The 23,166-nt window shown below is 31.9% G+C and overlaps 1 protein-coding gene across 1 annotated transcript; it reads left to right on the top strand.

Moving 5' to 3' along the window:
• The first annotated feature begins 8,976 nt into the window (after window positions 1-8,976).
• Window positions 8,977-12,360, top strand: LOC110932063 (protein FAR1-RELATED SEQUENCE 5-like). Its single transcript, XM_022175424.2, has 7 exons — window positions 8,977-8,998; window positions 9,467-9,523; window positions 9,626-9,781; window positions 9,864-10,392; window positions 10,528-10,786; window positions 11,003-11,566; window positions 11,737-12,360. The coding sequence occupies exons 1-7, from the start codon at window positions 8,977-8,979 to the stop codon at window positions 12,358-12,360; spliced, it is 2,211 nt and encodes a 736-aa protein (XP_022031116.2).
• Window positions 12,361-23,166: the final 10,806 nt, after the last annotated feature.

The raw sequence follows: 23,166 nt of genomic DNA, 5'->3' as shown, positions 1-23,166 counted from the left end.
GATTTTATTAAAATTATTTTTTAATAATGTTACAATTTTTTTTTGATTTGCTGATAATATATTTTTTTATAAGAGTAACCTTAATTGAGCTATGCATAAGCTAATGGGTCAAAATATTTTTGAGAAGAAAAAGGCCAAAAGTTTTATACGAAATTATAAGGTTGGATTAACGAATAGTTGTTGATATGTTACAGGAGATGTTGACTCTAACCCTTATTACAAAAAAAGTGGTACAGGAAGAGGACTATTTCCATAGAAGTTAGCTATTGCAATTACAACAATTTTAATCAATGAAATAAACAGGGGGTGGAAGTAAATTGAAGCGAATGGGCTGGTTTTGTGTTCTAAACGGTTCAGTTTTCGTGGTCATATGGTTTCAGTTATTAGGGGTTCAATTATGAATTACATATAGATATTAAAAACCAAAGTTGGGGCCATGAGAGTCAGTGCCATGTGTTCAACAACAACAACAACAATAATAAAACTCAGTTACTTTACTTCACCAGGTAGCAAAGGATGAGGGGTTTGAGCTTCCGCCTCCCGGTGAATACGCAGTCGGCATGTTCTTCTTGCCTACTTCTAATACTAGAAGGGAGCAAAGCAAGATTGTGTTTACAAAGTATCTCAACAATTAAATGTACAATGGTGAATTTTCTGCAACAACCTTTGTTTTGAAATTCTTACATCGATCGCCAACATTCGGAGTGCATTTTTGAGCTTAAAAGCAAAAGGGATGTCCATACAAGGAAGCATTGTATGTCCTCTATTTAATACTCCTTTTATTTCGATATGAAGGATATTCATATTTTGAACATTTTACTTTACATATGTAGAATAAATGGACAAGAATCTTTAAGAGAAAATGGAACATGAAATTTGACAAGAATCTTGCCATATGTAGAATAAATATTATAAATTATTGATGTTTTGAGTTGTCTTCTCCAGGCTAAGGTGGAAGTTGAAAGATTGAAGCATTCATGCCAGTCATTCAACAAGACACGTCTTTGAGAAGGGCCCAGTTGCATGTTACAAGAGGTGTTGTGAGGAAGGTCGGACGTTAGATGGTGAAGTTGCTGTTGCAGGTTAATTTTAGTTCATTTTTGTAACTTTTTTACTATTAATCATATTTAACATATGGTAAATTATAACCTATACATTATGTGTTTACAGTTTTAGTTTTAGACACTACTGTTGGTATTAGTTTTTATATAACACACGCATCACATACGTGGTGCGCACACATTGTGCATTGGATTCTGCAACCAAAATGCATCGGAGCACATTTTAAAACCAAGTTTACATGTTGATTTTGTAACCCTGGTTTTTGGTTTGAGGTATACCACAATGCACTATATTTTTGTCGTATGTTGTATGTGTTTGGTATTAGTGGTGGTAACATTGGTGGTTGTCAAAACGGGTAAACTTTAGTGCTGGTCATCATATGTCAAGCTGACACGCTAAGAGTAACAATTTGTATTTTTTAACTAGAATTTTGTTAATAGTTCATGTTTTACTATGATAAGAAAAGTGACATTACTAAATAATACACTTTGAGTGACTTTTGACCGTTTGACTCGAGAAATTGGTTTACATTTTAAATAATTCTATTAATTTTCCCGTTCAACCATTTTAAATAATTTTATTAATTTACCCGATGTAAGGTGCTTCTAGCAGCGTGCTAGCCACTATTTTGTTTCTGGTGTTTCTTTACTTAAATTGCTGTTAAATGGAAAGAAATCCTGAAAGAGGATAAACGTACTCACGCACTCCAATATATTTGTTTCTGGTGTTTTCTTTTATGAATGATAGAGAATCATAGAATTCTATTTTAGTTCATGGATATGAGCGAAAATGCCTCAACTCTATATACATATTCTACTTTGTTTGTGTAGGTGAGCTGTAGAAGCAAAGCTCGTGTTCCTTTTAGATGGTATGTTGGTATGAATGCAGATGGAATTCGAGAAGGGTGATGTGATACTTCTACCTGCAAATGAATGCAGTTGGAATTTCTAGGAGGGTGGTATTGCAGTTCTTTCAGCCCCCAGACCTGGAACAAGTTCGATTTTATGTCTCAGTTTGTCATTTACAAATTACAATTTATGATGGAAGTTAGTAATAACTGTGCACTATTTTAGTAATCTATTACTTTCAATGTTTTTTTTTTTGTTGTATGTACGTATGTCTTGGTTGTGCTTCACATCTGTATTGTGATTGCATATTCCTTCATTTTATACAAGATGAGATGTTGCGATTTTGCAACTGTTTTTACTTTCCTACTTCATGTATATGAGTTTTGAGTGGACGATTCCTACTAATTAGAGTGCGGCATTAGTAATGGGGATTTAAAGGTATTCACTCGCACTAATTTCCAAATTCATTTCGATGTTCTTCAGTTTTTTTATTTTCACTATTAGTTCTCGATTTCACTTTGTTAATCCTTAAGAATCCGGTGTATCGATTTCACTTTGTTAATCCTTAAGAATCCGGTATATCATTTTTTACACATCACTAATTATGTTCTTGAATTAAGCTATTGATTCAACATTCAGGCATATCGATTATCTTTCTATTCCATCATGTTATGTTGTTATTTTATTCCTAAAGATTGTTGATTTTAAACTATTAGGGTTTTTTAGCAAACAACTGATATTATTATTTTTCACATTTATTTTTTGGGTTTTGGGGATTCAAGATTAACCCAAAATTAAGCATATTAGATGGTCAGTTACTGTTTGTGGTCTTTTTCCAGGTGTAATTCAAGGGTGTTTGTTTAGGTTGTTTGGACAAACTAACTGATAAGGATCGTAGGTTGCTAGAAGCATACAAGGGTTACCTGATTGTTGACTCAAGGCTTATAACATGCGATTTAAGGTGGTTTTGCGGTCGTCATCTATATTTGGTTCAGGTCATCATTTTCAAAGAACAAGAATCAAGGGACAACAGGTAAACACAAGTTTGCTAAAACTGTTTCTGCTCTGGTATTGCTTATTTTTTCCCACTTTTGTTTATTGATCTTTATGAGTGTGGGGCTGGATTGAGACACATATCCCATTGTTTCGTTTTGTTTAATTTATGCGTAGAAGGTGCTCGATGAAATGCCTGTGCAAAAACTATTGAACTTGGGTTGAATCATAATTCACATGTTGATTAAATTTGCTTAATATGATTGCCCACCTATGTACTTTGCTATGGAGTAAACTATCGGGAAATTCGGTACCGGTACCGGTTTCGAACCGGGTTGATAGCTTTGGCTCATTCCTACTATGAACTTGGTTTGATTTAATAGGTCAAAGAATCAACAAGGATGTTTAGTCAAAAAGTTGTCCTATGGTTAAAGATAAGTGGCTTCTACCTGAAACCTTGAAATACCATATGTTTACTTATATATTTGCTGTTGAATTTTCGAGATTTTTTTAAACTTAGTCTTATGTTTTGATGGTTAAAAGAAGGGTAGTGGCCCAGTTTTGGTGGTCTTTCTAGATTGTGAAGGTGGGCTTGCAGAATACGTATAAATATAAATAATGGTTTAACACATAAAATAAATATTAGTGCAACATAGTTTAGACATAAAATTAAAAAAAATTAAATAAAATATATGTTTTGTTACTATTTTTGTGAACTAAACATGTGTTTTAGGTGGAACTACTATAAGTAGAATACCCATATAACCATATGTGTTCAACCAATTCACAAAATGTGAACCATCAATTCAGTGATGCTTCAACGAACAACCGAGTGCTTAAGTTAGAGTTGGAAGCCTTAAGAGCTAAGGTACCTTTTTTTTCTTAATCATGTATAATTACATAGGTGGCCCGTTTGACCCATATGTTCCTTTACTTTTAATTATTTACATGCTATCAATAAAATCTTTGAAAAAGGTTGGATCTTTTGTAGGATTTTGATTGTTTAAAGTATCTGGCTTACCAAATCATAGGTCAGTGCTTAAAGTTGGGGTTCCAATAATGCTATTACGAAATATAGACCAACAAAATGGTTTATGCAACGGTACAAGGCTACATGTTACAAAATTGTACAGCCGTGTAATTGAAGCAAAGATAATTTTGGGTTGAAATATTGGTACTCGCACATTCATACCTAGAATTAATTTAACTCCTTCGGATAAAAAGATTCCTTTCGCGTTTCAAAGGAGCCAATTTCTAATAGCCGTATGTTTCGCGATGACGATCAACAAAAGCCAGGGCCAGTCGCTATCAAAAGTTGGGTTGTACTTGAGACAACCGTTTTCACACATGGTCAGTTGTATGTAGCTTTATCAAAGGTTAAAACACGAGATTGAGTCAAACTACTAATACTTGACAACGGCGGCGAACCTACGAATAAAACAAATAATGTTGTTTATAAAGAGATATTCAATGAGTTGTAATTTTTGGTTGTATTCATGCATTTTAATTATTTGGTGTACTCTCTCTCATTTCCGTTAATATTTCAACGTATATATAATTAAAATATTTACGTCAACATGTTAAAATAGTTATTTTTCTTATTAGCCACCCGTATAACACACGGGAACTTAGACTAGTAAATTATATAAATAATAATTAGTTAAGTTATAGGATAGAAGTTGATAAAGAAGATGTCAATGCTCTAAAGAGTTTACATTCATATACCTTGGACATGAGACATTGACATCCAACACACAGTTAAATTATGAATCTTAGAATCATATATAATAGTTTCAAGAAAATTAAATCAATCGTCAAAAATGTATAAACTATCTCACCACTAGGAAAAGCAAGTCAGGGTACAATCAAAACAAATTATGCGTTTCTTAACCACTAGGTCCAGATAACTTTAAATTTAAACTTTCTACTAGAAAACCATAAAATCGCGACAATAACAATCAAATCAAATCAAAGACAAACTCCCGACTGATATTATTATTTATAAAAAAACAATATCATCTCTAAACCTCCAAGAACAATTAATCTACGTTTACCTGATTACTAAACTATACATTTAGACTAGAGAAAAAAAACATTTTTTTATAATCATTATAAGGGTGTTAGGAGTGGTTAAACACTTGAGAGTGACAAACTAAAAAATCAACCAATGAGAGTGTGTCACATCAATCAGTGAAAAGTGTTTAAACTTTGGTGAAAAGTGTTGGCAATGATTTAGACATTTGGTGAAGTGGTAAACTTAAAAAAAAAAAAAATGTGATTGGTTGAGATTGAAATGGACCCCACCCCACACTACCCCCTCTCTCTCCTTCCTCTCTTCCCCGCGTCGGCATGCACCCACCTATTCCCTTGATTTTCGGCATCGGCAAAGGTTGGCGGCGGTGTTTGCCGCGCGACAACCCCATTTGCCGACACCTTTGCCGACTCCACTCCTAAGCCGACTCCACTCCTAACACCCTAAAAAGTTTAAAAAATCTCAACCTCCCTAATTTCTTGAGTCAAACTATCGTAGTTTTCTGTGTTGTCAATCACTATTTTTAATTCAAACACTAAAAACCTAATTGCCGATAATGAATGACAACTGGTGGCATTCAATGCTTAATATAGAAGAAAGAAGTCCAGAATTCCAGAACCAAAAGTTGAAACCTACTCAATTTTTTTTTAATTACTCATATTTAATATTTATCGTAGAATTCTGAGTTGTTCTTGATGATACCATTTACCATGCACAAGTGTGAATATGATAATATGGTTTTGTCATCACTTATAATGGAACAAAAGAAATGAATTTATAATACAATATCACCTTTTGTAAATAACATGTATAACAATCACTTCTATGTTGAAAGCATAAATATCTTCTTCGGATTTGTCTTCAAGTTGTGTTGAGCCGCCGCTAGTCTTGCCAGTTGCCAAAGCTTGGAGTTACACTACTAACATGCATCATAGTTAATATATCTTAATAGTATATCGACTCTATCCACCAAAAGGGGTACGTAGTCGTAGCCTCACTAAGAATCTTTGACAACCAATTAAGTTGGTTGTGTAGGTACAAACCGTGAAGGGTGCCCGCTTCATGCGGCGGGAAACATAAAAACTTCAACGGTGTGCCTTGTTCGGTTGACTCGGTTATTATCCTCAACCAAAACCAAAGTTATCGATTATTCTATTTTATTAACGAATTGGTTTTCAGTTAATTGGTTTGGTTTATTCGGTTACATTGACGGTTTTTGGTTTAATTCGTTTAGTTTTGGTTAATAGCCAAAACCAAACTTTGGCTAAATTTTTGCTTAGAAATAGATAAAATTGAGGTATAAATATATAAAATGGATGTATAAATACATGAAATGGAAGTATAAATACGTAAAATAGAGGTATAAATATGAAATACATGAATTGAATGCATAAACACTAGAAATATATGAAATATGAATGGTTCAATTCTGGTTAATTTTGGTTAAACAGTGATACAAAAAAAATATATAACCAGTTTTGGTTAAAGTATTCGGGTTTCGGTTAATTGGTTTTCAGTTAATTCAGTTTTTGTTTGATTTCTGTTGGGTTTCAATTGTTTTCGTTTCGGTTTGGGTTAACGATTCAGTTATTACTCACATTTAGACACTGTTAATCACGTAACATATCAATTTTTTTAATTAAAAAAAGTTATGAACGTTTTAAAATCATGGGGGTAGTTAATTTTTTATAAGGGGATAAAATGAAACTACTAACTAATTATATATACTTTTATTAAAGATGAGGAATTAAGTGTAATTAAGATGAGGGGATTAAAGTGTAATTGTTGTTTGAAAGACTTAGGATATGTTTGGCATGGAGCTTTTAGAAGCTTTTAGGATCTTCTAGCTTTAAGCTTTTAAAAAAAAAGCTCCTCCTCAATAAAAGGTCTTGTTTGATTGAAGGGGCTTTAATCTTTTAGGTTAGGAGCTTCAAGCTTTTGGTTGAACGCTACTACTAGTAGCGTTTAGAAGGAGCTACAAGCTTTTTGGGAAAAATGACTATTTTAACCACTAAAAATAAGGAACCTTTTAATGCACCAACCTTCTAAATTTTTAGTTATGTCCATTTTGGTCATTTTATACATTTTATTAAAAGCTTCAGCTACTCTACCAAACACCAAATATGAGTATGTTTGGCATAGAGCTTTTAGGAGCTTCTAGCTTTAAACTTTTAAGAAAAAACTCATACTCAATGAAAAGTCTTGTTTGGTTGAAGGAGCTTTAAGCTTTTAGGTTAGGAGCTTGAAACTTTTGGTTAAACGCTACTACTAGTAGCGTTTAGAAGGAGCTACAAGCTTTTAGGGAAAAAATGACTATTTTAACCACTAAAAATAAGGAACTTTTTAATGCACCAACTTTCTAACTTTTTAGTTATGTCCATTTTGGTCATTTTATACATTTTATTAAAAGCTCCAGCTACTCTACCAAATACCAAATATATCTAAAAAGCTACAGCTACTAGCTACCAGCCACCAGCTACTTTTGTCAAACATACCCATATATCTAAAAAGCTACAGCTACTAGCTACCAGCTACAGCTTCCAGCTACTTTTGTCAAACATACCCTTAGCAAGTGAACATCTTGTAAATGACAAATGAATAACAAACATCATTAACTGCTTTTTAACAGTAAAGGGAAATATAAATACAATCGATACATGAATTTTTCATAAACCTCTAAAAGCTTCTTTGTACATAACACTATAAGTTTTATTCGGAACATTGTCATCCTTATCTATTATTAACAACTTTAAACCGGCCTTGGTTTTTTACCTTTGACATAGTGACATATAATTGGCCATGAGTGAAGATTGTGTATTTCAAATACAACCCAACTTTAGATAAAGATTATCCTTGGCTTTTGTTTATTGTCATTGCAAAATGTATTGATAATGAAAATTGTCAACATTGAAACTTGAATGGAATTTTATTGTTATAAGGTATCAAATTGATGCATGGGACTTATGTCCGCATACCGATATTTCCTGCAGAAATTATTCCCGCCTCAATAACGTGTTTACCAAAATACCAAGTGATGTAACATGTAGTCTAGTACCATTACAAAGGCCTTTGTGATCGATGTTACGAAGTAGCATTACCGGGACACCCACCTTTAATACAAAATTATGGCTTTTGAGACCATTAAGAACGTTAGGGGAGTATAAGTCTTCTTATGTGCGATTATTAGGCCCATCCTCTGGTAAAAGACTTCCCAACGTATGATAATTTTGACCAATATGTTTAAATACAAAAGGGTGCATTACCTCTATTAATTTTGGAATCTACCTTTCCACCATTGAAGTAAGAGAAAACATGGAATTGTAGTGGCGAATGTTTTTCAAGAATACTTGCTTCTAGAGTACAAGCTTTTAAATAGATTTAGATAATTGGAAGACGGTAAAGCTGGAAGTTCAACCTTTCGGTAAGCGCAACTAAGCTTATAAGTTATTTTTCCCGAAACCTTTCTTCCCCTTCCAACTTCAATTTTCCATAGTTTAATAAAAGACGGTATTGGAGGCGCCATCCAGCTAACGTAACCAGACATGCTAACTCACACTACCCAGTCTAAACATTAACAACAAAATTAACTATATTATTATCACTATTATTACTTTTAATATTAAAATTATTATTATCATCATCATGATAATTATCATGATAGATAGATTGAATAATCTCACAACATTTCCTATTCTAGTATGGATGGATATTATTTTCTTTAGCAACTTCTATTCCTAAAGTTACATCATTATCACTCTCAATTTGGGCGTAAAGATCAAATAGGAAGTTTATTTTGGCTAGGAAGTATAGGAAGCAATCTCAGCCGTTCATCATCTTTTTTTAAATTTTTGCACGCGTGGGCTTTTTCGTCTTTTTACATCATCATATCTTCGTTCTAATTTATAGATTCTGTTACTTCTTTTCTTAGTTCATCACTCTCATAACAGAATTGAAGATTCAATAACCCTAAATCGCCATCGATCGCAAATTCACCTCTTTTCAAACATTAATCTTCTTTCGTTTGTCAATTCGATAACTTCAATGTCTTCGTCAGACTCTGCTGGTATGTTGAGCTTCAATTTTGAGTAATTTTTTGTTATTTTGTCCAAATTTCATTGTTTTACGTTTTATAATTCGTGTTTCTATAATTAATATTTGATTTTTCATAAGTTTAATTGTTATTGTTGTATAATTTAACATAATTTGTTTGTTTGTTTCTTCATCATTTATTGCGTTTTAGTGAATAGTTGCGTTTTATGTTATTACTTAAATTATATGCATACAAACTTTTAGTTTAAGATTTATGTAATTATAAAGCTATAACTGTTATTGTTGTATAATTTTTGTTTGTTCATCATTGGATGCGTTTTACTGAATGTATTGCGTTTTATGCTTTTATCCATAATAGTTGATATACAAACCTTAAATGTCTGTATTTCTAAATTATTATTAACATATTTTGAGATTTAACAGTAAACACATTACTATATAGGTTGTATTGCTTTTTATGATTTTTTGTTAAGTGTTTCAGATCACATGATGCGTTTTACTGAACGTATTGCTTTTTATGCTTTTATAAACTTTAAAGGTTTGTATTTTTTAAATTTTTATTAATATATTTTTAGGTTTATCACTAAAAACATTATTCTCTAAGAGGTATTGCGTTTTATAGTTTTTTTAATTGTTTCAGATAACATTTCCAAGTGGGAGGAACGTGTATGCACAAACAGTGGAAGAAAGTTTTTCAAACCTAAAGTCAGTGGATCTATTACACCTGCTGTTGGAATGTTTTTTAAGTCATTTGATGAGGCTTTTGCATTTTATCAGAGATATGCACGTGCTGCAGGTTTTTCTGCAAGAAAAAAATACCTCTTGGAAAAATGTTGGTGGTTTAGTGAAAATAAGATATATTGTCTGTTCAAAAGAAGGATTTCATTTTAGCAAAGAAATAGATTCTGGTTCAGTTGAGAATAGTAAAAAGATTGTTAGACGTAATAGAGGTTCAAAAAGAGTTGGATGCAATGCTCATGTGAAACTAATATTAGAGAACAATAATATGTTTAAAATCTACTACTTTGAAGAAGAACATAATCATATCTTTGTTGAAGATGAAGATAATCATTTCTTGTCGGCTGCCAGAAGTATCGATTATGTGAAAGAAAGTTTTATATCTGGATTGTCTGCAATCAATATTGGACCTGTTAAAGCATTCAATATTATGAAAACAATGTATGGTGGTTTTGGTGAAGTTGGTGCTAGTAAAGTTGATTGTAAGAATTATAGAAGGGATTTGAATCTTTACATCGGAGAGTATGATGCTGAAATGGTAGTTAGGCGTCTTATTAGGAAGAAAGAATGTTGTCCTGGTTTCACATGTGATTATGTTATTGGTGAAGATAGAAGATTGAAAGGGCTTTTCTGGGCTGATGAGCAATCAAAAAAATTATACAGTGTTTGGTGACATATTTGGTTTTGATGCTACTTATAAATCAAACATGTAAGTTTTTTTTGATTTATTGTGTTATATATTCTATTGCGTTATATATCCTGTTCTAATTTTTCTAATGCTTTTTTAATTTGTTTTTTATTCAGGTATGATTTGGTTTTTGTACCATTTACTGGTATTGATAATCATTTTAGGAATGTCACATTTGGTGGTGCATTACTTGGTTCGGAGACTGCAGATTCTTATAGATGGCTTTTAAGGTGCTTTGTTAATGCTTTTGGAAGTGAGCCTAAAGTTGTTGTTACCGATCAAGATGCTGCAATGAAGAGAGCTATTAAGGATGTACTTTCAAGAAGTAGGCATAGGTTATGTATGTGGCATATATGGGAGAAATTGAAGACAAAGGTATTAACTGCGTTTTATGATATAACAAACTGCAATTATATATTGTTTTTATTATTGCGTTTTATGTATTATACAATAAGATCCCCTAACATTTTTATCAATAGAATTACAAAACAATTGCGTTTTACCATCAATGCATTCTGTTTATCATTTTCAATATATTGGTTTTTAAATTATTGCGTTTTATGTTTAATAATTTTATAACTTTTTATTCAGGTTGGTCCTGTTTTGTCAGCAAACACTGATTTTAATACAAGAATGACTCATGTTGTTTGGAATGATACTATTATTCTAGAAGATTTTGAAACTGAGTGGCATTCAATAATGTTTACTTTTGGATTGGAAAATCATGAGTGGTTAAAAGATATGTACGATCTTCGATTTGATTGGATTCCTGCTTATTACCATGGAGAGGATTTGGCTGGACTTATGCGTACTACGTCAAGATGTGAAAGCGAGAATTACTTCTTTGGTCAGATTTGCAATCCAAGATGTACACTTGTTGAATTTTTCACTCATTTTGAGACTGCAATGGATATTCAAAGGCATGAGCATAGGAGGAATGATCATGATACAAGGTATATTGAGTGTAAACCCTGGAGTGACTTTGTATTGGAGAAACAAGCATCAGAAATATATACCCAAACAATTTTTAAGGATATTCAGATTGAAATTGATGCTGCCATTACAAAGTGTCTGTCAAAGTCTGTTGATACTGTGGGTGATGTTCAATATTTTGAAATAAAGGATTTCAGACAGCCATGCACATCCTTTTTCAAGGTATTTTTTTAAATTTATATTGTTTAAATATCTATTGCTTTTTATTTTTCATCTTTTATTGCGTTTTATCATTATATTATCATATGGTTGTATCTGTATTATATTTATTATTCATTGCGTTTTATATTACATTTCACTAATTTTATATAGCTTTTTAATCTTTTTTACAGGTGCAATACAGCAAACAAGAAGATGGTTTAAGTATAAGTTGTTCTTGCAAACGGTTTGAACAATTTGGTATATTGTGGCGCCATATATTTTACGTATTACGGTATGAAGATATAAGTGAGTTTCCTAGAAGATATGTTCATAGAAGATGGATGAGAGATGTTGTTTCAGTTGGATCAAATCATTCCAATATTCGGTTTGATGAAATTGGTAGGAATAGTGAAATTGATAAAGTTTATAGAGAAATTGTTGTTGCAAATGAGTATGTGGTTAATAGGCTGGTTGGCGATTTAGATGAACTGTGTCGTTACAGGGATCATATTAAAAGTTATATTGATAAAGTGGATGAGGTTATGGTTGCTGCGCCGCCTCCTAGTCGCAAAGAAAGATTTGCTGATATTGGAGGGAACTTAGAAAAATCAGATTCTATGATTCGTGTCCCGATAAAAATAAGGACCAAAGGATGCGGTGTTCAAAAAAGGATCAAGTCTAATCGTGAGATTGCAATTCAGAAATCATCAAAGATCCAGAAATCGTGTCGTGTATGTGGTGGAAAAGGACATAACAGTCGCACATGTAAAGATAAGGTTTCTTCTAATGCTATAGGTTCTAGCAATGGAGTGTAATTATGTATACAAATTCTGTCAAAATTAGATATCAATAAGTAAAAAAAATTGTCATTGCGTTTTATGATGTATGGATTTCATCTCTTTTTGTTACTACGTTTTGAGATATCCTTCATAAATATCAGTTTGTTTTGGTTAATTGCGTTTTATGATAACAACAATATATTGTTATTGCGTTTTATACATAGAACAATTACTTTAACTGGTATTTTTTGATTATTGCGTTTTATTGTAACACAGATCATAGATCAAATTAAACAAGAAATGCAAGTGGATATCATAAACATTGCGTTTTATACATAGAACAATATATTTTAAATTGTATTTTTTTGATTATTGCTTTTTATTGTAACACAGATCATATATCAAATTAAACAAGAAATGATGAGAACCTTAAGCTTCCATCAGGGATTTCCAAGTCACATATCAACTTTTTTTGGTTATTCCGTTTTATAATTAGAACAATACAATATACTTTAAATGGTATTTGTTGATTATTGCGTTTTATTATCACACAGATCATACATAAAATTAAACAAGAAATGCAATTGGATATAATAAACATTGCGTTATATAGATGATGATAGTTTTTAAACAAACATGATGTTTTCAAACTACAAAATTAAAGAAAAATTACTAGCATAATCAGCTTCATGGATCAAAGTTTGTTTCTTCATCGGATGAGAACCCTAAGCTTCCATCAGGGATTTCCTCATCACTTTCAGATTCAACCCAAAGTTCAACCTGAGAGACTACTGCGTTTTGGAGCTTCTCTGCAAATTTGCTACCAGAGTTGTTGATGATTGGTATTTCAGATAACTGCTTCAAAAACTTTAGATCCTCACTGTTAGATATGTCCTTTGGGTCATACATCTCCACTTCACCATCGTCCCAACTGACTGAAACTTTGAAAGTTTCCTTAATGAACTCCCAAGATGTAACCTGGGTATCTTAAGTTTCAGTTTGATTCGGATTACCATATCTCTTGTGTAGAATTCTGAACAGTGCGGCTGTTTGATTTGTGTAACAAGAAGGTGGTATACCTATTTCGTTCATCCTTTTCAAAACATTTTCATTGCAGTTTTGAAGAACAGAAGCAACGAAATGGTATTTTATTTTTTTCCATCAAGGAATTGAAGAACGAAATTGCCTCTTTTAACCCACCAAACTGATAGTTGTTGATTAGCCATTTTAGGGTTTGTGTGTGTTAGGTATTTTGGTGTATTTTTGGTGTATGATGAGAGCAATCTGAAAATAGTTTACGGTTTCTGTTCTTATATATTGGTAGAGGAATTTGAATCAACTGTTTTAATAATAAAAATGATTATTTTTTATTTTTTTCTTTGAATTGATTGTTCAATCATACAGTATTTGGTATCAGGAATCCAAAAGGCTTTTTAAGGCTTTTTAAGTCTTTTGGTCTAATCAACTGTATAAATTTCTATCATACAGTATTCATATATTGTATATTATTTTATTTTTTTATAACATTTCGTTTTAGAAGATTATAATATATTATTTTTATGATTGTCCTTATTGTAATTATGTTTTAAATTTTTTTTTTGTGTTATAAAAATTGTAAAAAAAAATTTCATTGCGTTATAAATTATATTGAGGTATATGTTTGGAAATAAATAATTAGAAAAAACATTGCGTTTTATATTCAAAACATATTAATAATTAAAATTGACAATGTTGAGTTATAGCATAAAATTAAAATGATGCGTTTTATAAATTGTATATATATTTTATAAATTTTTTTCAAAATAATGTTTAAATAATTTTAAAGGATACATATTGCGTTTTAAAATAACAAACAAATAAGTGCATTTTAAAAATATCATCAAAATATTGCGTTATATGAAAAAACATTACGTTTTATAATAAGTAGCATTTCTAAATCAAAGTAACTAGCAAGATCAAGAAAATAATGAGTTATATTAAAAACATGTTAAATGAAAAAACATTGCGTTTTATAATAAGTAGCATTTCAAAATCAAAGTAAACCAGCAAGAGAAAGCATGTCTTTAATCCTATCTAAACTAGTGTCATAGGATTGTTTTTTAAGTTTCGCACTGAGGTCTCGAAACTTCTTTGAGTCCTGAATAACATAATCTCTTTGTTCGTTGATTTCGTGCAATAATATCTTCGCAATGAACTTTCTTCTTAAATCTTCAAGTTGTGTGGTCTGCTTGTTGACTGGTTTTTTGTTTTTACCCCTTGCAGGTTCTTCATACTCCACGTTAAACCCACAATCCCATTTTTCGACCGGTTCTCCATGATAACATTCCATATGACGCATACTGAATATACCACAGTCAATGCCATTATATTGTGTCCTCCATTTCATCTGCATTCTAACAGGGGTTATTCCCTTTATATCATCTGCTTTTTCATGTCCAACAGATTTAAGGTAAGCTGCCAAAGCATTCCTCTACAGAAAAAAAAAAAAATCAAACAAAAAGATTAGGTGGTTTATATTTGTGTTTTAAAAGCATAAGTAAGAATACTTACTGTATTTTCAGGCACATTCCCATATTTAGCTTCATTTGTTTCTTCTTTGGCACTGTTGTCAATGATGAATATTTGTTTCTCTTCAAGATTGAAGGAGATCACAAAGAAATGCTGTGAATAGAGAATCAGGACTAGGATAATTTTAAAATCCTTTATGCTTTTTAGCTTTGCACCTTGAAGAATTTTTTCTATGTTCATTGTGAATGCTTCTATCATCTTTTCTTTATTTTCAGTTTCTTCCTTATCATTCAATGGAAAAGCCTGCGTAAAATTAAACAAATTAACATATTATTGCGTTTTATGAAGTTAATAAAACATACAGCTGCGTTTTATGAAGGTAATAAAACATACAGCTGCGTTTTATAAAACTCATTCAAACAAAGTAAGGATTGCGTTTTATTATAGAAATAAAACTGCAATTGCGTTTTATAAAACTTCATTCAATCAAACTTCAAAATACATCATTATATGAATACAGAAAAATTGAGTTTTATATATCATACCAGCATTCGAATAGTACAGAAAAATCTTGGAGTTTTGTTGTCTTTTGATCTTCTTTTTTCTTCTTCATTCAAAATATATGACCAACAATTGGTTACTTCGCCTGCGATTTCCAATCCTGGCCTCATTGTTTCAGCAGCATATCTATATAGAAATACATGATTTTTAATTTCAAAGGGAGTATCCCTGCAAAAAAAAAAAAATAATAATTAAATTATAATTTCAAAGAGAGTATCCCTGTGTATATAAATGAATTTTTACATCATTTCTCCTTCTGCATGGAAAGCATATCCCGATATGTTGTTTTCGTGTGCCGTTCTTGCTTCCTTCATTGCTACTTGTCTTAGATAGTACGGTGAGCAAAATACTTCTGGTAAATTTTTCTCTCGATCAGGTCGTACCATCCTTGTGATTATTTCTTATGTTTTGCTTATATTAGTTGTTGGTTGTTCTTGATGAACTGATTTTGCAGGTGTTTTATACGGATCTTCTTGTGGGTTGAGGAATGGTGTGTTTTGAATTAGATCACTGATTTGCTTTTCAGTATTATCCTGTTCTTCAGTTCTATCAAACATTGTTTGGATTCCAGTAATTTGAACATCTTTTTCGATTGATCTATTTTCAGATTCCGCTTGAATTTCGGTTTGTGCAGCGTGAGGAGTAGCATCAACTTCAACTTCATTTTCATCAACATTTGAAGACAACTGAGAAATTTTCAAATCAAAGGATGGTACCTCATTATCTTGAATTTTCTTTTGATTTGATTTTTTTTCTTCTTCATCTGTCTTTTTGATCATCTCCAACATTAATGATGGAGTTTCTTCGCTAAATGATGATTGTTCCATTGAAGGTTTTTCAATGTGTGTTTGCAGAATAGATGCAGGGTCATTGTTACTGATTTTTTCTGGATTGGAGGACTGGACTACAGCTGTGTTATCCTCATTGCGTTTTGCGTCATCATCATCATTGCGTTTTATAATCAATGGAGTTGAAATGATTTGATTTTCAGTGTCTTCATTTTGGCTCAAATTTAGAAATCTTGATGGTGTTTCCATTATAGTTGAATCAATATTAACTTTCTTGTGCTTTTTTGCTTGATGGTTTAATTTTTCAATCAATGACACCCATTCGTTTACTTTGTTATGAAGAGCCTCATTGTTTGGATATTCTTCGACAATCTCATCTATACGTGATTGGATGTTTTCGAAAATTTCTTCAAATCCTTTTAAATGATCATCCAAAACAGTCACAAGATATTCTTCATGTGATTTTTTATCTTCAATGTTCTTCATATTTTCATTGCCAGTTTTTGTTGAATGAATGTCAGAAAGTCCTTCACTTTGATTTTGTGATAGCATGAAATTACGCAGTCGGCTTTGACTGTCTACCCACATTTTATCTTTATTTCCTATTGATGGTTTAATGAAGAATTGCCCCCATGATCCTCCACTTTCTGTTGGTGTTTTCTCAGTTTCATTGGTTTTAATTGGGTTGTTTTGAACATTTTCTTGATTCTCTTGGTCAATCCAGTCTGTTGCAGCTTTAAGTAAGGTGATTGGTTGTTCTTCAGCATCGTCTTCATCATTTTCTTCAGATTCATTTTCAAAAATTTCTTCGTTTTCATTCTCGGATTCAATTGGATAAACATAAAATTCATCCTTTTCATCTTTCTTTTTTTGTTTATTCTTTCTGACTTTTTTCTTTTTATCCATTACAAGACATCTCCCCTCATTTTGTGCAGCAATTTCCAATTCATCTTCAAATTCTTGTAATGTTGTAGAGTCAATTTTATCAAGAGAGAACTCTTCAGTGTTTTCAGCATCGTCAAATCCTTGTTTTTTGTAAGCATATAGTATCTGTATGAATCATTGCGTTTTAGAAATATAATCAATTCAAATTTTGATGCGTTTTAAAATATAAATCATTGTAAACAACTTACAAAACTAATGTTTTGTAACTTTAAATATATTGCGTTTTACACTAGCAAAGAAGTTTTAACAAACAAAGAATATAAAGAAACAAAAATGAAAGATCATTGTGTTTTATAATATACATTGCGTTTTATAAAGTATAGTTTTAAACAAACAAAGAATATAAACAAGCAGCCTAAACAAGCATTAAGCAAATATGTAGCAATAGTGAAGGATCAGATTTCATACCGCTAACAATGCAATAGGTCCATTGAAGAGCTTCTCATTTCCAGGCCATTGTCTTCTTGTACGCCTTAAAACCGACAGAATATATTCACACCAATTAAAATCCTGGGTTTTTTTGTCACTTTTCATTGATGGCAAGAATCTTTGATTAACATTACTACTTTGCATTGCCTTCGCCACGATCGTAAAAATATAACCAAGAAATTTAGTTTGAACAATCTTCCAAGCTCATTTCTTGATTTTAAATAACTAATCAAGTTGTGCGCATACATTCTCTTCAATATATCTTTGCTGAATTGACCGCGCCAGAATTTAATTATAAGATCAGTGTCTTTTGGTCTCAGTTTTTCCTCAATCTCTGTTTTTCCATTTGGTATTTGAAGTACCTTTTGGATAAATTCAGCTGTGATCTTAATCTTTTCATCTCCGGTATTTATCTCATCATTTTCAGCATCAAAGTTTTTTACCAGCCAATATCCGAATTTGCGTGGAACTGAATGCAGATTGAATTTTAGTATGCTCTCAAACCCTATTTCTCTAACAGCATTCCTTTGCTCTTTTGACAAACCTTCAATATAATCTTTTAGATTATTGACTGCACATCTTATGTTGATTTTTTTCTGTCGTAATCATAATATGGTTGTTGTTCTGGTTGTTCTTTTGTTTTATCTTTCCTCAGTGATCTCTTTGGTTTTGATTCTGCCTTTTCCTTCTTTTGATTTTTTGTCGGGTTAACTCTTGGTTGTGGATCAACAAAATCATCATCTGATACATTGAATTGTGTTAAAAACATATATTTTTTTCATGAAATTTGTTAAATGCGTTTTATGTTACCTGAATTTACTTGTTGTTCGGAAGTATGCAGAACAATAACTCGACTAGATTTTTTATCATTGGAATCAGAAACTGTCTCTTCTGATGATTCGATCACCACTTTCTTTCTTCTCTTTTTTTGTTTTTCCTCTTGTTTTTTAACTTTAAATAGAATAATGAAACAATCTCAATTAACAAATTTATGATAAAACGAATTAGTTAACACTCTAAAGATAAAAAGCAGTAATTAACAAGTTTAAGATAAAACGCAATAATTTACATCATATTATTTAACAGGCAATAGTTAACAACACATGTATCTCAGCAAATTCAAAGATAAAACGCAATGTTCTAAAATTCGATTACAATTATGATAATAATAATAATAATCTCTTTGTTTCTGCAACTTTATTAAGGTAAAACGCATTAATTCACAATATATAAATCCCATTAGAAGCATTAGCATCTTAGATCATAGTTTTAACATAAAACGTAATGTAGTCTCTACTAACAAAAATGTTAAAAAAGGGGAAGATATAACTCATTAACTATTTTTCAGAACGGATATGATATATTAGGTCTACTGTACTTCATAAAACGTAACTTGAATTCAGTTAAAGAGCAAAAGTAGATAAAATTACCGTTGTCTGAAATATCTTTGCGTTTTCTAGTTCTTTGTTGTTTCATTGTTGATTTTCGGCTAATATTTTCTTGTTCATCTATGTTCTCTTCTGCTGATGATGTTTTTTGCTTCTTTGATGATTTAGGGTTTTCAGAGATGGATTTCTTTTGAGTAACTCGAATGTAAACCTTCAAATTATCTCTCGACGACGCCATGAACTTCAATGGAGTATGATTTTCTGAAATTTCTGTATGAGTTTGATCGTTCAATGGAAGTGTAAAACGTAATGCACTTTTTTTCGAAGAGTTTCTGTGTATATTCAACGGCGGTTATTTTGGATTTTGACGATAATACCCCTGAAACCCCGGAGAGCGTGTTTAAATGACAGTTTTTAATTTGATTTTGATCTAGACCGTAGATTTTGCAATTGGACGGTTATGATTGCTTCCTATCATTCCTAGCGAAATAAATTTCCTATTTTATCTCCACCCCTCAATTTGGTAGAGAAGGATGTCATTCTACACACCTAAATACTACTACTAGGCCAAAGTTCCTTTTGTGATGTTAAGGCGTCTATGTGTTCAACAAAATTTTTATTTATCAAGGGTTTAGACAAATCATTTATTAAAAAGCATTGGACTACAACAAGCGTTTGACTTCTAAGATTTCAAATTGATGGTCAGGGGAGGTTTCATAGCTGAGGGCAACACATTTTCTTGATTCCCTTAAAATCCTAATATTAATGCACAATCTAAGCATTCAAATCAACATTTAGAATTAAATTCCAGTCTTGCGTCTACAATTTCGATTGGTGTGTGGTCCACCGTGTGTGTATTTTTTTATTATATATAATAAAATAAAAAATATATTTTTTTTTGTTTTTTGTATTTATATAATTAAAAGATCCAAGTGTCCGAAAAGTACCATTTAAACACGTAACTTATTACATATGGTAATGAAATTATAATAACAGCTAGAAAACAATCTTAATTAAGACGTTTAAAGTGTAATATATATTTAACATACAGTTAACTATTGATTTTATTGGATTCTGTCTAGTACATGAAGACAATAAAACACTAACTATTAACAAATCACAAATTGACTTCAAATTAAAGAAAATCATAATTGATCGATAATGTTGTCGATCCCACTATTAACTCTAGCTTAGAACTACTATCATTGTTCAAAAGTCGAACCAAGCCACTTAACTCGAATTTACAAACCACACTAAATATGAGCGCTCAAACTTGGGTCGGTTTTAAACCGAGTTAGCCCGGTTTGATTCGATTTGACTGGGTTGTTGTGTTGACCCAAGTTCATGTGGCCCAAAGAGAGATGGATGTAGTTTAATTTTTGTAAGCCAAGCGATTTGGGACTTATATTTAAAGTCTTGATGTTTGATTCGTTTATCTCTGTGTTGTTTTTTTGGTGTTCTAGTCGGTATAGTAAACTAAAAATTAGTTGGACTAATAGATGAAAAATTCACTCCTTTTCATGTAATTGGTTTGTTATTTATTCTGGGCTAGTGATTTGCTAGCCGAGGGTGTGATTTTATAAAGTTTGCCTTAAAAAAAGATATTCGAACCACTAGGTTTCTAATAATGTTTCTTACCAACTGTCCTAAGAGAAGGTTGGTGTTATATACACCACTAGATACAATAATTAAGCATTGAACTTAGAAAGATTATATGAGCAAGCTAAGAGCCGAACCACGACTAGTTCAAGCTCGATTTGTTTACAAAACAAGTCAATTTTGAGTGAGCATTTTAAAACGAGCTTTGAGTCAGGATGTATTTCAACCAGCTAATAACTATGATCGACATCAGACATTATAAAAGTGCCCAAGTGCCTAATTATCACAATCTTTGGAAAGTCAGCTATGTGTGTATGAATTCACTAAGAGTAACATGCATGAATTCAAAGTATTAAACAATAAATGTAAAGTTAAAATCAAATATACATTGAATTAAAAAGTGTACCTAAAGAGATCTGGTTTATGTCTTTTCTCAAAGAGTGGAAAGAAACTATCGATAAAATCAAAATACATTGAATTAAAAAAAATCATAATCAACATCACATCTACATTGAATTAAATAAATCATAATCAACATCACATCTTAAAGATTTTTTAAAATCATTAAAAAATAAAGGGTAAATTACACTTTTCGTCCTTTATGTTTGTATCGGATTGCAGTGCATAACCTTTAACTTCAATAATTACGGACACAATCATTTATTTGAAAAACTCGTTACACCTTTCGTCCTTTAGCGCTAACCAGGTTAAAATTTTGAGTTAAATCTAGTCACATGAGGGTATTATGGTCCTTTCATGTTTCTATTTAAATGTTAATAGTAAATAAAATTAAAAAATAACATATATACAAACTACAACTTATTTAATCCACATTCAGCCACAGTCTCTTTCTCTCTGATAAAACAATCACTCAACCACCGCCTAAGCCCACCAGCGCCACCGCCACCGCCTGTAACATCACCACCACCATCATCGGAGTTACACGACCACCACTCTCTCTTTCTCTCTCTCTCTCTCTCTCTAAATCAGAACACCACCGCCGGAGATTACATCTACCACCACCATCATCGGAACCCTAGATTTTCTAGATCTACAAACACCGCCAGCACCACCTGTGACATCACCACCAACATCATCGGAGCTACACCCCCTCTCTCTAAAATATGCTCAATCGGAGCCCTAGATTTTCTGAAATTTCTCAATCGGAAATCATGGTTACCTCTGTATACAGATCGATCTCATTCGTCTATCTCCGCCGTTGCCTAGAGGTTTTTTGATCGGAGGTTAGTGGCGACTTCTGATGATGCTTGGAGGTTTTTTGATCGGAGGTTAGTGGCGGCCTCTGTTTTTCTCCCTGTATTTTGGGGTTTTACTTAAGGCTGCGATCTTCTTGTGAGCCTACTGATTCTATGTTTTTTACATTCATGGGTTTAAAATTTAAGCAATTTCAGCAAACCATTTTCTGATTGTGGTGTAATTCAGTCAAGTTGTTCTAGAAATCTTGTTTTTAACGGTAAAACGAGTCCGATTTTCGGGTTACCACATGGTTATGGCTTCCCTGATGTCCAAATTCCCGAGAATGTGTCAAATGTTCTATATCCGTAAGTTACCCGAGTCTGAATCCAGCTTCAGATTTATCTGTTTCTAGTAATTTTAATCGCGCGCGACGAAATGGAGTGTTAGAAGGTAGTGATGATGGTTCGATCATTCAAGGTGAAAGTGTACATCATGTGTGAAATGGAGGTTTTAAAGGGCAAAATAAGAAGGGTAATCATTCGCGGATCATTGGTGCTTGTGAATATGGTAGATTTTCAAAGGGATGTAAATCTTTTTCATCACCTATGAAATGTAACACTTTAGCTGATGTTAAAGTGTACATATATATGTTTGCTAAAGAGCAAAACGGGTGTCGTTTCATACAATTGGTTTTCGATTAGGAGAATCCAAAACAGTTAGGGACGGTGGGTGTGGCCGGAGTGGTGGCGGTGGTGGTGGCAAGATGTGATGGTTAAGGTTTAGGGTTAAGAAATTGGGCAAGAGAAGGGTATATGCAATGTTTTTTTTGTTTTATTTATTAAACATTTAAATATAAACATGAATTAACCAAAATACCCTTAAGTGAATAAACTAAATTGAAAACTTTAATCCCGTTAGTACTAAAGGACGTAAGTGTAACGGGTTTTCAAATAAAGGATTGTGATTGTAATTATTGAAGTTAAAAGCTATCTATTGCAATCTGATACAAACATAAAAGACGAAAAGTGTAATTTATCCAAAAATAAAATTTACTTTATCACCGATACATCACATCAAATTAGATATAAATCTACGGTTAGAAAATATATGATGTTTTAAAATCATTTAAAAAATAAAACTTACTTTATCACCGATACATCACATCAAATTAGATATAAATATACGGTTAGAAAATATGGGTAAAGTTCTTGTACAAATAATCTTAACATACTAAACATACAAATTGAAGGAAAACTCAAAAAGACAAGGTGCCATTTTTGTAATTATCAATAACTATCAAAGTTACTCTACAAATATACCTAAAAAAACCTAACCACTCCCCCCACCCCCATAAAAAACCTAAACCCCACCCCCCCCCCCCCCCAAAACCTAAAAAAAACCTACCCCCCCCCACCCCCAAAAACCTA

Source organism: Helianthus annuus, chromosome 3 (genome assembly GCF_002127325.2).
Source record: "Helianthus annuus cultivar XRQ/B chromosome 3, HanXRQr2.0-SUNRISE, whole genome shotgun sequence".
Taxonomy (NCBI): domain Eukaryota; kingdom Viridiplantae; phylum Streptophyta; class Magnoliopsida; order Asterales; family Asteraceae; genus Helianthus; species Helianthus annuus.
This window is presented reverse-complemented; position numbering and strand designations above follow the sequence as displayed.

What these genes read in the sequence shown, in the direction of transcription:
- LOC110932063 (XM_022175424.2), top strand. Translation starts at nt 8,977, where the DNA reads ATGTCTTCGTCAGACTCTGCTG. An exon ending in GTCTTCGTCAGACTCTGCTG is followed by an intron (nt 8,999 to 9,466) that starts GTATGTTGAGCT and finishes TAAGTGTTTCAG; the next exon opens with ATCACATGATGCGTTTTACT. An exon ending in CATGCACATCCTTTTTCAAG is followed by an intron (nt 11,567 to 11,736) that starts GTATTTTTTTAA and finishes TCTTTTTTACAG; the next exon opens with GTGCAATACAGCAAACAAGA.